Here is a 12900-nt window from a genome sequence, read left to right on the forward strand (position 1 = left end):
TCTTTGGTGTGACAGAGTGACAGTTACACATAGGTTAAAACATATGGTGATCAAGTGTCACAAATGAAAGTTTAAGGATGCACCCTTAATTTCAATTAAACCAGTGTATAATTATTTTGCTCAAAAATTTATTTCCGAACTTGTTTTATATTGGACTAACTTTTTGTTTTAAGTTTTATGTGAAGGTTCTACTGCATTACCTTCTAGTCCTGCTCAAGGGCAAGAAACTACTATAGAACCATCTGATCTGAGAGAGGTGCATATCTTCTTTTAACTCACTTGTTTGATATATTCTTTTTGCACCCAATAAGGTATGTATTCAATGTACTCTTGTCCAAATGAAGTATGATACCTAATCATCTGCTTCTTTCCTATTTTCATGCTCATATTTTCAAAAGTCCTTTATAACTTCATTTTACTTTCTAGAAGTGATTTATCATTTATTCTTTTACCACGTCCCTCACTTGGTTGATCTTACAAGGAACTGACCAAGTGATAAATGTGCTCTATTGTGCTGCTATACATAGTTTTATAGTTCTTGGATAGTACTCATAAAATTATATTGCATTGTTCTATATCATTGCCTTGCATGACATGAGTTTCTATTATGGTTTCAAGCTTTACTTGTTCTACGACAAAAGTAGCTTCTTGATCTTCTTGTTAAAACACCACAATTTTCATGGAATGATTGAATAATACTCTCTCTCTCTCTCTCTCCCCTGTATCGAAGGTCCTCTTATTACACTTATGTTGCTTATGAGCATTTTAAATGCAAGTAATTTGGATGTCCTTGAAGAATTGATGCATGAAGAAAGATGACTTACACAATATTTTTTATAGAAGATAATCTGCTGTTGCACTGATGCACTTTCATGCTTGAATTACCATTAAAGTGCCCTGGAGTAGAAAGATCTATTCACCTTCGTCGATTCCCATTTTACAAATTACACCTTATATTTTACCTATATTATAATTCTCATCCCGTCTTTGAGGATTTTGTAACCCGACCTTTTCTTTTCCCTTATAATTCTCATTTAACACCTTCTGTTATAATATATAAAATAATTTATAAATACCTAAATTACCCCTATCTTTTTCATTCTATTTCTCTCTTCCCAAAAAAAGAATAAGAACAAGAAGAAGAAAAGGAGGAGGAGGGGGAGGGGGAAGATGAGGAAAAGTGGCGGCAATGACGACGATGACAATGGAGGTGGTAGGTGGGGAAGATGGTGGAGGGATAGAAAATGAGAGGGAATGGTGAGGGTATTTTAGTAATTTAACCAATATTAGTTAGTCAAAATAATATCAGGATGTTAAATGAGAATTATAGGGGAAAAGAAATGGTCGGGTTATAAAAGCGTTAAAGACGGAGTATGAATCACAAAATAGGTAAAATGTAGGGTATGATTTATAAAAATTTCTTTTGTTAGCTATGCTTTAAGTTTGTTGTTATCCTTTGAGATATTTTAACCTGCTTGTCTGTCATTAAGGACAAGGTTTAATGTTTTGAAATCTTTTCATATTTTCATACTAAATGCAATTAACTTTCTTTTGCATTTTAGTCAAGCATTGACCTTTTCAGTAGCCAATGCTAATAGTTCTAATAGTTGTCTGGAAGCTCTAGCAAAGCTATCTATAATTTGTCATTTTTCCTATAACAAAGTGTTAAAGATAAAAATAAAATTTAGAAAGTAAAGAAAATATGTAAAAGGTGCCCTATAGCAAAGCTCCGACCAGCACAGGTCTTCTCTGAGGTGGATTTCACACATAATGGCAGTAGTTGGCGACAAAACTGGTGGTAATATGACTGTCAATGATAGTTTTTCAATGTATCCGAATATAGATGCCGTCATTCTGGACATTAGACGTATCATGGTTCATAATAACTGATGACTTGTGTACTAGGCTGCCACCAAAAATAACTGCTGACATCATGATATACATTTCTGCAAAAGCTGAAATATTATGTGAACCTCATGCTGACTATTGCTAAAAGTATGAAGTGTCCTTTAATGGTCACACTGCCTGTGGTGCAGTATGAGAATCAGTTTGTCTCTCTCCTGTATATCCACTCCAGATCCTGCTTTGCAATATTTAACCTAAAAATAACTCTAGAAGTTCATCACTATCACCACTATCATCAGTGTATGATCTCTTACCCAGGCTCACAAATGAATGGTCCCACTTTATGTCCCACTCATCATCCTCATGTATTTCAGCTTGTTTCCATACAATTTGTAGAAACAGGATGAAATTGTGGTTAAATGACCAGAAATGATATGAAACAATGATGTATATGGTATATGAAATCAGGCTTGATATGTTTCTTCCCTTGTTTCAGACTGGTTCCACTGAAATCCTTAAAGCATAAGTTGGACACTTGGGTAGACAGTTACAATGAGATCAGCATATTGGCATCCAAATGCTGGAAAGTCCATGTAGCAAAAGCTCTGTCTGCCTTTATCACAATTAGTTTCTTTTGCAATTTTAAGGATTAACTGAAAATGCTTACCAGTTGGTTTAAGTAAACTATATATACAAGGGATAGAATCTCATGATTTGTACTGTGATTTTGACTTATTCCAGAGAGAAACTTTAGTTATCAGCACATCCATTTCTCTTTATAAGTCGATCATTTTCAACATGCTGGATTTTTCTCTGCTTTGGGTGCAATTTCTTTTAATTTATTGTATAAGATCACTAACTTGAATGCGTTCTTTCTGGTGTATATCATTTTAACTTTCTGATTTATAAAGTTTTATATCAGCTGTCCATCTGTGGCCCCATAAGAATGTGCTGTGAATAATTCTTCTGGCTTATATATTTTGACTTCCAGGATGTGGAAGAAATTGGACCAGTGGATTCACTAGATTCCTCTTTGATGGAGAAGATGAGTGAAGAAAACATTCTACTTTTTACAAGGTAGATGTGCTGTGATTCTGGAACTCACTTATTGATAGTGGTTCAGTTTAAATGTTTGAACAACATAAATAATTTTGACTTTATAATTATCATTGCTACGGAGCCAAAGTTTTTAGGTATTTTAGATGATTACCTGGTGTAATACCTCTTAGCCAGCCTTGCTCTGCAGTCCATGTTCTCAATCAAGTTTATTGAGTCATTATGATGCAAACACTTCCAAACATCTATGAAGTTCATTTGCATCTTCCTCTCTTAAGAAATTGTTGGCGATATAAATCCTGTATCTTATGGGTTTTGACATACTATTCTTGCAATGTTTCGTTTCACTGCCCCATAAATGAAGGAATTAATGTACTCAAAATAGATTTATTGATCAAATTATTTAAATTAACTCTTCTTTGTGTGTCTACTCATTTTAATCCTCTGATTCACACATTCTTATATATCAAAATTACCTTGGTTTTTACATCTCTTTTCTTTTGCCTCATCAAGTTTGCCTATATCATTTTTCACCTTTATTTGCTAATTCTTTAGACAAGTTATTAGCATCCTGGAATTTAGCCTCACCAATTTCTATGGGCTTCTATCTAGCTGCATTATTATTATAGTATTGGAAATCCTCACTGTTCATGTCTATGGTTATACTGTTATAGTATGCCATAAACTTTTGATCTACTTGTCATCATAACCACAGACTCATTTTCGATTATAATGTACTTGTTCTAAATACTTCAAGAATAACTTTACTTATTGCATGTGGGATATGCCTCTGCTTTCTTTGTGTTCCCTTTTAATATAATCTATTTTTTAAGGTTCTATAATTTTCTAAGTTTGACCATCTAGTTCCAGAGAGTTTTTGACCAAATTAGGTCTGTTGCTTTCTAAGTTTGACTATTTAGTTTCGTAGAGTTTTTCTTTCTTTATTTCCTTTTTTGTCTTTTTTTTTTGCTGCAGTAGATTTGAGCATCAAAGAATGAACCCAACTCTCAAACTTATTTTCTTGAGTATTTTAAGTCCACGTAGGTGCCAAGTAGATTGTTGTTCGTTATGGTGGTTCAACTCATCTAAATTGCTGACTACATGAGCTTCTTAGTACTCATACCTGGAGACCTAAACGTGTGAATCACTGATTATGTTAGCTGTTTTAGTCGCAAACATGTGAAACATCCCATTTTGCTAAGGTACCTAGAATTGCTGACTTAGTTGGCGACTTCATCAAACTAGATCACTACCTCAGACAATGGTTTTTGTGGACTCATCCAAGATAATCCACATCAGCTAAAAGAACATCTAAAAGATATTTACTTCTTTCTTGAACAAAACCTCGTGAAGTACCCATCTCCCTTTTGGGTTAGTTATCTAAATTGCCTCATATTTGAATTTCTCATTTGCTGATTTTCTTTCACACTTATTTCTGAAGCCATGAAGTGAAATAATGGTCTAGTCCTTGTGCTATTCCCTTTAATTTATTCATTGTATGTTCTTCATAGTCTAGTCATCCAAATCTTTAGAACATAACCCAGTGGTCTAGTCAAACTGATAGAATTAAATAGCAACTCTCTATGCCTTACTGGTGTGAATAATTTTAGCTAATCATTCACAAATTGTTGCCTTAGTTTAGCAATAGTAGCCCAAGTTAACTTCTTGATTATTTTCTTTTCTAGGTGCATGCATGACTTTATTTTATATGTTAAGTTTACTTTCTCAATTTACTTGCTCTGCTCTTTAACTTTTCATAACCATCCACAATACTCGCTTTCATGACTTTATTTTATATTTTAAGTTTATTTTCTCAATTTACTTGGTCTGCTGCTCTTTAACTTTTCATAACCATCTCGCTTTCATGATGACGATTATAAAGGACACTGTTCTACTGAAGCTATTCTTTCTTGACCCCAGTGCTATGCCAATTTAAAGACGTGCTAATTCATTTATATATATCAACTTTTGTTGGCTTGACATGTGAAACTTTTTCCAGTTAGGCATGACAGTATCTACCAACTCTGACTTTTAAATGCTGTTTTGTGCACAGGCGTGAAGAGCTCCAGCTCAGGAATGCACAATTAATACAGACGGTATGCATAAAATTCACACTCACACTTTTACTTTGTTCAATAGGACCAGTTATAGTTCTTAGCTATCATTGCTTGCAAATGTCTATTTCTAAAAGTAGTGCTTGTATGAGTAGATTGAGGAATTGGAACGTGATTTGGAGGAGACAAAAAGGAAATGTTCTCAGGTTGCTGCCGAACTGCAAATCCGAAGAAAGCTCAGGTGACTAAGTAAAGATGTTTCAACGTTGTATATGCCCCTCAAGTGCTTTCTAAGTTTCCACTCTGTATATTTATTGAAAAATTCAAATTTTTTGTACATTTTGATATTCTTATATACATATATTCTCTTGTATATGATCAACTACTCCAAGGTAAAGGCATTGGGATGTCATCACCAGTAACTGTATCTAAGCTTAAATGCCAACAAGGAAGAAGCTCAGTTGTATGTCTTCTAGTCTTATTATTTCTTCTCCACTTTCACCTATATGACCATAATGTTACAATCTTTCTGATCCATAAACTTTAGACTATCTGAACCTCTCCTATGACTCCAGCACCAGCTCCAGACTCTTACCAGTCTTCTCTGACAGTTCTAGTTTCATTGATTTTCTCCTCTCATGGGAGAGTTAGTTCCATAGAGAGTAAGTTTCTAGACAACAAATACACCTTTAATATAGCACGTGGTCAATCTTTTTCATGGCAACCATGGTATACATGGAGGGATTAACAGAAATATAGTGTGCAATTAATATTATTCATATGGAATTTCCATTATAGGGGTAAAAACTATTTGGATAATATAGATATTGATGTTTCTTGAAGTTCGGTTTTAGAAGTATTGGGGGCAATTTGTGGCAAAAAGCCCCTCTATTATCGAATTGGCAGCAATAGACTCCTCCATTATCGAATTGCAACTTTGTTCCTTTTTTTAATAATTTAGTCTTAATAAATCTCAAAAAGACTGCTTTATCACTAAATTACCTCAATTTTTTTGGCCTAACAAACTAAAAAAAAGACTTCCCTGTTCTTCTCTTTAGCGTGATTTTCTGATTCCTACTTCCTTCAATCTTTTTCCTCTAATTCTTGTGCCATTTTCTTCCTCATCTTCTTCTCTCATTCTTTTTCCATCTTCTATTTCTATCAATAATAATTTAAAGATTATTTCTCCTCTAAAATAATCTCATTTAGCAATCTTAGAATATGGTTCCTTTATTCAATATCTTAATTGTTTATCTTCCTCATTTTGTTCTTCAGTGATTGAAGTATTCTGAATAAAGTTCATATTTTGGTGACTATTTTATCTTGCTCAAAATATGTGTATCACCTATGTAAATGTTGGCAATGTTTGTATATCATTTTGACAATATTTTTTACTACTCTAATTTTGTAAAATATTTCTCTGATTAAAATTGGTATAAAAGTCTCACGCGTCACCTATGTAAATTTTGTGCACCGTCAATACAAAATGTGCGCTTTAATATTATGCAAAGTATGCATCGATAATTGTGAAAAAGTTTTACATATCACCTATGTACATTATGCACACTTGCTTATACAAAATGTGTACTTCAAAATTAGGCAAGGTACGAATTTATAATGATAACAAAGTCTTGTCCATCACTTATGTAAATTGACAAATTTTTTTTTCAAATATTAAAATATGTAGCTATATATACACTAAGAAGATAAAGCGATAGTAGAAGATTGTATATATTTTAGGATCTAACAATCATATTAGTAAACATAGTAAAAAAATTATGCACATCACCTATGTAAAGTATTTTCAAAGAGTATATAAAACATGAGTAGAAATTTTAGCTAAGGTAAGTAGCAAAACATAACGGCTAGTTTTTTTTACCAAGAAATGAAAAACGTTATGCATCATCTATCTAATTTATACGCACTGTATATGTAAAATATACGCTCTAATTTTAAACAAGGTATACATTAAGATTTTTCAAAACTGTCACGCATCGCCTATGTAATATGCATCGCCTACGCAATATGTACGTATCGTCTATGCAAATTGTATGCTCTAATTTTAACTAAAGTATGGATCGAGATTTTCTAAAAATCATCGCATATCGCATATGTAATATATATGCATCGCCGATGTAAAATGTATGCTCTAATTTTAATTAAGGTATGCATTAAACTTTTCTAAAAAGGTTACGTATCACCTATGTAATATGTACGCATTGTTTATGCAAATTATATAGTTCAATTTTAATCAAGCTATGCATCAAGATTTAAAAAAATAATATTAAACATTGCCTATGTAATATGTACGTATTACGTATGCAAATTGTATGCTCGAATTTTAACCAAATTAGGTATCGAGATTTTAAAAAAAATGTTATGCATCGCCTATATAATATGTATGTATCGTTTATACAAATTATACGCTCCAATTTAAACTAAGGTATGCATCGAGATTTTTAAAAAAATGTTACACATCGCCTATGTAATTTGTACGCATCATTTATGCAAATTATATGCTCTAATTTTAATTAAGATACGCATCAAGATTAAAAAAAAAATGCCACGCATCACCTATATAATATGTACGCATTGCGTATGCAAATTGTAAACTCCAATTTTAATTAAGGTACGTATTGAAATTTCTATAGCTTATATAATATGTACGCATTACCTATGCAAATTGTACTTTTTAATTTTAACTAATATACACACTAATGTTTTCAAAAAAAACACCACTCATCGCTTTATCTCCTTGGTGTCTAGCGAAGAAGTCTAATGATGATATTTTTATTTTAAATTTTATTTTTCTAACATTTGATCTTTATATATAGCTATATATTTAAATAATTTTATGTACTCAGGTTACTAAGTAAGTTACCTTGTTGTTGGCATCTTTTATGTATTTATCACTAAGTAGAGAAATGTTTAATACTTTTTATACACATTTTGGATATGTTTAAGCTCTAATTGTTGAATTGTCTCTATTTGACATATATCATACTAGATCTTATCAATTAATACTCTAATTGAGACATTGAGTTATTTGATATCATGTACACTTGAAATAATTTAAAAATGTATATATAACCATTAAATATTTTAGAGAAGTATTACGCGGAAAGAAATTTCATGGCAAATGAAACTAAATTATATTTATCTAGTATATTTCAAAAAATTAGTTAGGGCTCCTAAATTGGCCAACTCCAATTATTATTTTTTAACCTCAATTACAAAAGCAGTGTGATTCTTAGCCATATTTTTACTCATATTTATTTAGATATGTGTATGTAAAATGATGATGCAATGACTCTAAAGTTGTAGAGTCAAATTGTTACGAATCGGTCTGATTCGATCATGCGTAACGGTTCTGGACTTAATGAAGCTTGTAACTTCCGAAGGGATCTGCGAACAATTTAACCAACGGATTCTCTTAAATTTTGGATATGTTGTTGCTTTTGGAGAGAGCTTTCCAATGAATTTAAGATCACTAGATTCGGACGGTTAGATCTCAAGATATCGATCAAACAGTGGTCAAAGGTCAATTAGATCCTAGCTTGATAGCCCATCAATAGCTAGATAGATGCTAAGTTTAGTTCTTGGTGTGAAGAAGGAGTTGTTATAGAAGAGAGGGTTAGAAGGTGGAAGAGGCCGACCAAAGACTTGGGCAGTGAAATTATTAAATTAATTTTTAAAAGTAGTATGTAATAAGAAGAGAATGATGGGTTAGTATTTCAGAAGTAAAATTGTTATTTAGTTACTATACTTAAATAATTAGGCTTAATTCAAAAGAAGGCTAAGTGAATGCGGCTAGATTACAAAAGGAAGATGATAAAAAGAAAATGCTACAAGAGGATAGAGTATGAGCTTTGAAGTTAGTTTAAGATTCTGTTGTTGTGCTCATGCCATATGTTTCACCAAATGATAGAAATCAAGGTGCCGTGCACTTGTGTCATAAGTTCCATATTAGTATAGTATGCCATCGTCTGGGGAAATAGAGTCTCGCTCTACTAAAGAAACCTGCTTTAAGATCAGCCAATCGAGCTATAGACATTAGTAATTAAACATTTATTCATGGAAGTTAGGTCAAGGAGCAAGATTGAAACATCGCCCACTTTGAGAGATTTCAGAGAAAAGGGAAGAGTTTCATCACAACGAGAGATGGAGGGATTTAGTGGAGCTCAACAGAAGTGGCGATCGAGGCTGCATCCGAAGGGCCGACCTTAGAGGGGAAAATGAGGGGTATCAGATTGGGCTAACCAGGTGCTTGGGGTGAGGCCTGGGCCTCACTTGTAATCATAACCCGACTTAAAAGATAATTCCTCGTTGTAATCATATACTATTAATTCTTATATTTATTTTATTATTCATTATCTATAATTATACTATCCTAATAATTTATTTAAGACATAATTATCTGCCTCTTATTCTCTTTGATAATTAAGAAAATAAGAATTAAATTAATGTAAGTAATTATATATGAAAATATGTACATAACTCAAATAATTACTATATATAGCTAGGATTAATATAGTAATTTATATTACATGTATTTTGCTAATCCTGGTATAATTAGATTTATTTATTAATCATGATAAAATTAGATTTAATTCATATAAATTAAATATATTAGATTAACTACAATAATTTAATAACTAATAACATAATCTATCATAATTTAAATAGTAATTAAATAAATTATAAATAAAAAATAAATTTAGATAGTGCTGGGCTCAACCCAGCACCACCCACCTGCTCGACCGAGTCCAGCACCATAATCCTACGGGTGCTGGGCCGAACCCAGCAGCCAAAGCGCTGCGGGCGCTGGGCCGAGCCTAGCGCCCAAGCGCACCTGCTGCAAGGTGCTGGGCTCAGCCCAACACAACTGCAACAGCCACCCGAGAGTAGAAGAAGAAGAAGAAGAAGAGGAGAAGAAGAAGAAGAGGAAGAAGGAGAAGAAGAAAGGGGGAGGAGGGGGGCTGGGCTGCAAGGGAGGGGAACGGCCGCTGGTGGCCACTCAGCGGCCGGTCTCTCGCCGGTGGCTTGGTCCTCCAGCGGCCCTGAGAAGAAATAGATAGAGGTAGAGAACTAGAGAGAGAAAGAGAGAAGGAAGGAGAGAGAGACTCACCGACAGGTAGAAGGGTCGACGGTGGCTCTTCCCAATGGTCGGTGGCTACTGGGGAGCTATAGGGAGAGAGAGAGAGAGGGAGAGTTAGAGAGAAAGATATCGAGAGAATGAGAGGAGAGGAAGGAAAAAATTAGAGAGAGAGAGAGAGAGAGAGATCAGGGTGATCACGTGGCGGCGGCGGAGTGGCCGATGGGCTCGATCCCACCTCCACGCATTGCCACGATGTGGAGAAGAGTGGCTCGGTGGAGGTGCATGGCACCTCCACCACTGCCATAGCATGCAAAGCATGTTGGGCATGAGGCCGACCATAGCGTGGCCAATCGCATCGTGCCCAACAAATTTTTTTTTTGTACTTAGGTTATTACATATAAGTCCGCACTCTATGTAAAATAACTATACACTATAGTATATAAAAAGACCGCATTTTATGTACAATAACTACGTACAAGAGAATAGAAAGAGACACTGTAAGGTTAATGCAGAGTTATAAGTCCGCACTCTATATAAAATAATCATGCATTACAGGATACAAAGATGCACTACGGGGTAATATGGAGTTATAAGCTCACACTCTATATAAAAAAATTATACACTAGAAGATATAAAGAGACACTTCGGAGTAATGTGGGGTTATAAATCTCATCTCTATGTAAAATGCCATGCACTAGAGGAAATAAAGAGAAAAGATGAAAAAAAAAATCTAAACGATAGCTAAGATGACTAGTATTTAAGAGAAGAGATAGTGGAGAAAAAAAATCTTAACTGTAGCGAGGTGATGTGTAATTAAGTGTTGTCTAATTTAGAAGCAAAATAGTAATTATAAATTATTACTAAATTATTTTTTACAAGTTGTATATAATAAGATAAGAGAGAATAATGTATTATTATATTAAAATAATGTAAGTTATTTAGTTACTACACTAAAATAATGAGATTTATTCTAGAATAAGCATATTCTTATTTACAAGGTTCAATAGAGATAAGATTAACCTAATCTAAGTACGAGATAGCTTGTAACTTTATAGGTGGTTGGGAACAGTTGCAACGTCGTCATAAACTACTAACGAACTACTAACGCTAGAAACCAAAGGGGTCTCGATAAGCATGGCCATCGGGAAGATAAGAATGCTAGCTAATCATAACAAATAATCTTTGGAAAGGTAGTAGGTGAGATCTCACATGTCATATTACCTTATCGTAGCTCCTCGAGGATCGGGTTGACTTCTTTGGTAGGAAAGGCTTCATCCAAAATATGAGGCAGTGATTGGATCCTCAGGAGAGGTGACTACATGGCTCTCATGAGCAGACCTGATGTGTATGAGAGTAGTTGCACTAGGGAGGAAGGAGGGGACAATGCCAATATTAGTAAGGCGGGGCTAAAAGAGGTGAGGAAGACCAGATCCTAGGCAGATGAGGGTGCTAAATCCATTCTTTGTAGGTCTAAATATAGGCCTCCAAATTCGCCTTCTTCTTAGCATAATTCTGAGATTCTTGTTCCATTTTGACTAGTCGACCTTGAAATTGGACGATTTATATAGATGGGACATCCTGCAAAGCATTCTAAGACCCAACATGCATTTTGTTGCATTGGGCTCTTTCATCAACTAATGGGAGAGAGGGCTAAAGGACGGGGGAGTAGAACCCTTGATCTAGCGAGTGACTTGAATGTCAATAAAGTGCTTGAATCTATTAGCATAGCCCAAATATGCTACAAGAGATGTCTGAACTGAGTCATCTCTTTCCTCGAATAATAGTCTAAGTCGAGGACCTCAGGGACTCGGAAGGAACTAATGATCTCTTGCATAGCCCTCTCCCTCCAATAGTCAAGGAGGAGGTTGATTAGGGTGATCAAGCACAGTAGGGGAGGGAGACTTTTGAGACTCCCGGGTCCACTGATCAAGACTTACAGAATGAAATCACCCCTGAGCACAGGAAACCTGCCTCTAGGAGCAAGCAGTTTGTTCTCCGAGGAATGGAGAATGCTAGGTTAGACAAAAGATTGTTTGATAAAGATGCATCAATGGCAGAGGTAGTCACAACCTTGTCGGGTAGGAGCATCATGAAATGGGAGAGCCTCGAAAGGTACAATGAGACAAAAGAGGGAGCAGAAGTAAATTATATGCTCCTCCACTCGGACTAGCTCCTTAGATGCCATGGGATGGTGAGTCTTATAATAGAAGCTTATATGGCCATGGAAATTGCATAAGAAGTAACGGGCACCGTTGCAGCAGAAAGAAGCTCGATGGCTAACTTGGCATAGTGAAAGCACTAACTCACCTCAAGTAATAAGAAGGCCATATCACATAAGCCTGAAGGGGGTCTAGCTATTAGAAATCTTTGGACCGCTAAAATAACTCTTATGGGTATAATATTTTTTAAGTTTTTGAACAGACCTTCTAGATTACCATCATGAAAAATAAGTATGGGGAATTAGACCCTTCGGCCAAGAATGCCCAAAAGGGCTCCTCTTGGACCTAGTGGGCTTTGTGTCGGCGGCTAAGCAAATGATGAATGGAATCAAAGTTAGCATAGGCTTGGAATCCACCATCAAGGTCCTGAGTGATCCTTGGCTTTTGAAGACCCCTATCTCCATGCAGCCAACTTTTGTCAATATGTCCTTTATTGATGAGAACCTTCGAATTAAGGATCTCAAGTCTAATGGGCTCTGGGATACTACTTTAATCCTCAGAGCCTTTGGGCTAAACATCAGTGGCAACATTCTTGAAATTCAAAGTGAAAGGGCCTAAGATGAATTGATTTGGACTACTGATAGCAAAGGTAAACCAACTGCCAAAGCTATTTATGATCATCTACGTC

At 34.9% G+C, this 12900-nt stretch overlaps 1 protein-coding gene across 3 annotated transcripts in view; it reads left to right on the top strand.

Moving 5' to 3' along the window:
• LOC140799258 (protein MICRORCHIDIA 2-like) overlaps positions 1-5477 on the top strand; it is a 54417-nt gene extending 48940 nt beyond the window's left edge. The window contains exons 16-20 of one of the 3 annotated variants that reach the window (XM_073153483.1): positions 174-256; positions 2837-2922; positions 4955-4997; positions 5111-5196; positions 5348-5477. In XM_073153483.1, coding sequence (XP_073009584.1) covers positions 174-256; positions 2837-2922; positions 4955-4997; positions 5111-5196; positions 5348-5351 — 302 coding nt within the window. In that variant the 3' untranslated portion in view covers positions 5352-5477. The other 2 variants (XM_073153482.1, XM_073153484.1) reach the window with 2 other exon arrangements.
• Positions 5478-12900: the final 7423 nt, after the last annotated feature.

This window comes from Typha latifolia, chromosome 12 (genome assembly GCF_019914945.1).
Source record: "Typha latifolia isolate L0001 chromosome 12, TyphaL0001v2, whole genome shotgun sequence".
NCBI lineage: Eukaryota > Viridiplantae > Streptophyta > Magnoliopsida > Poales > Typhaceae > Typha > Typha latifolia.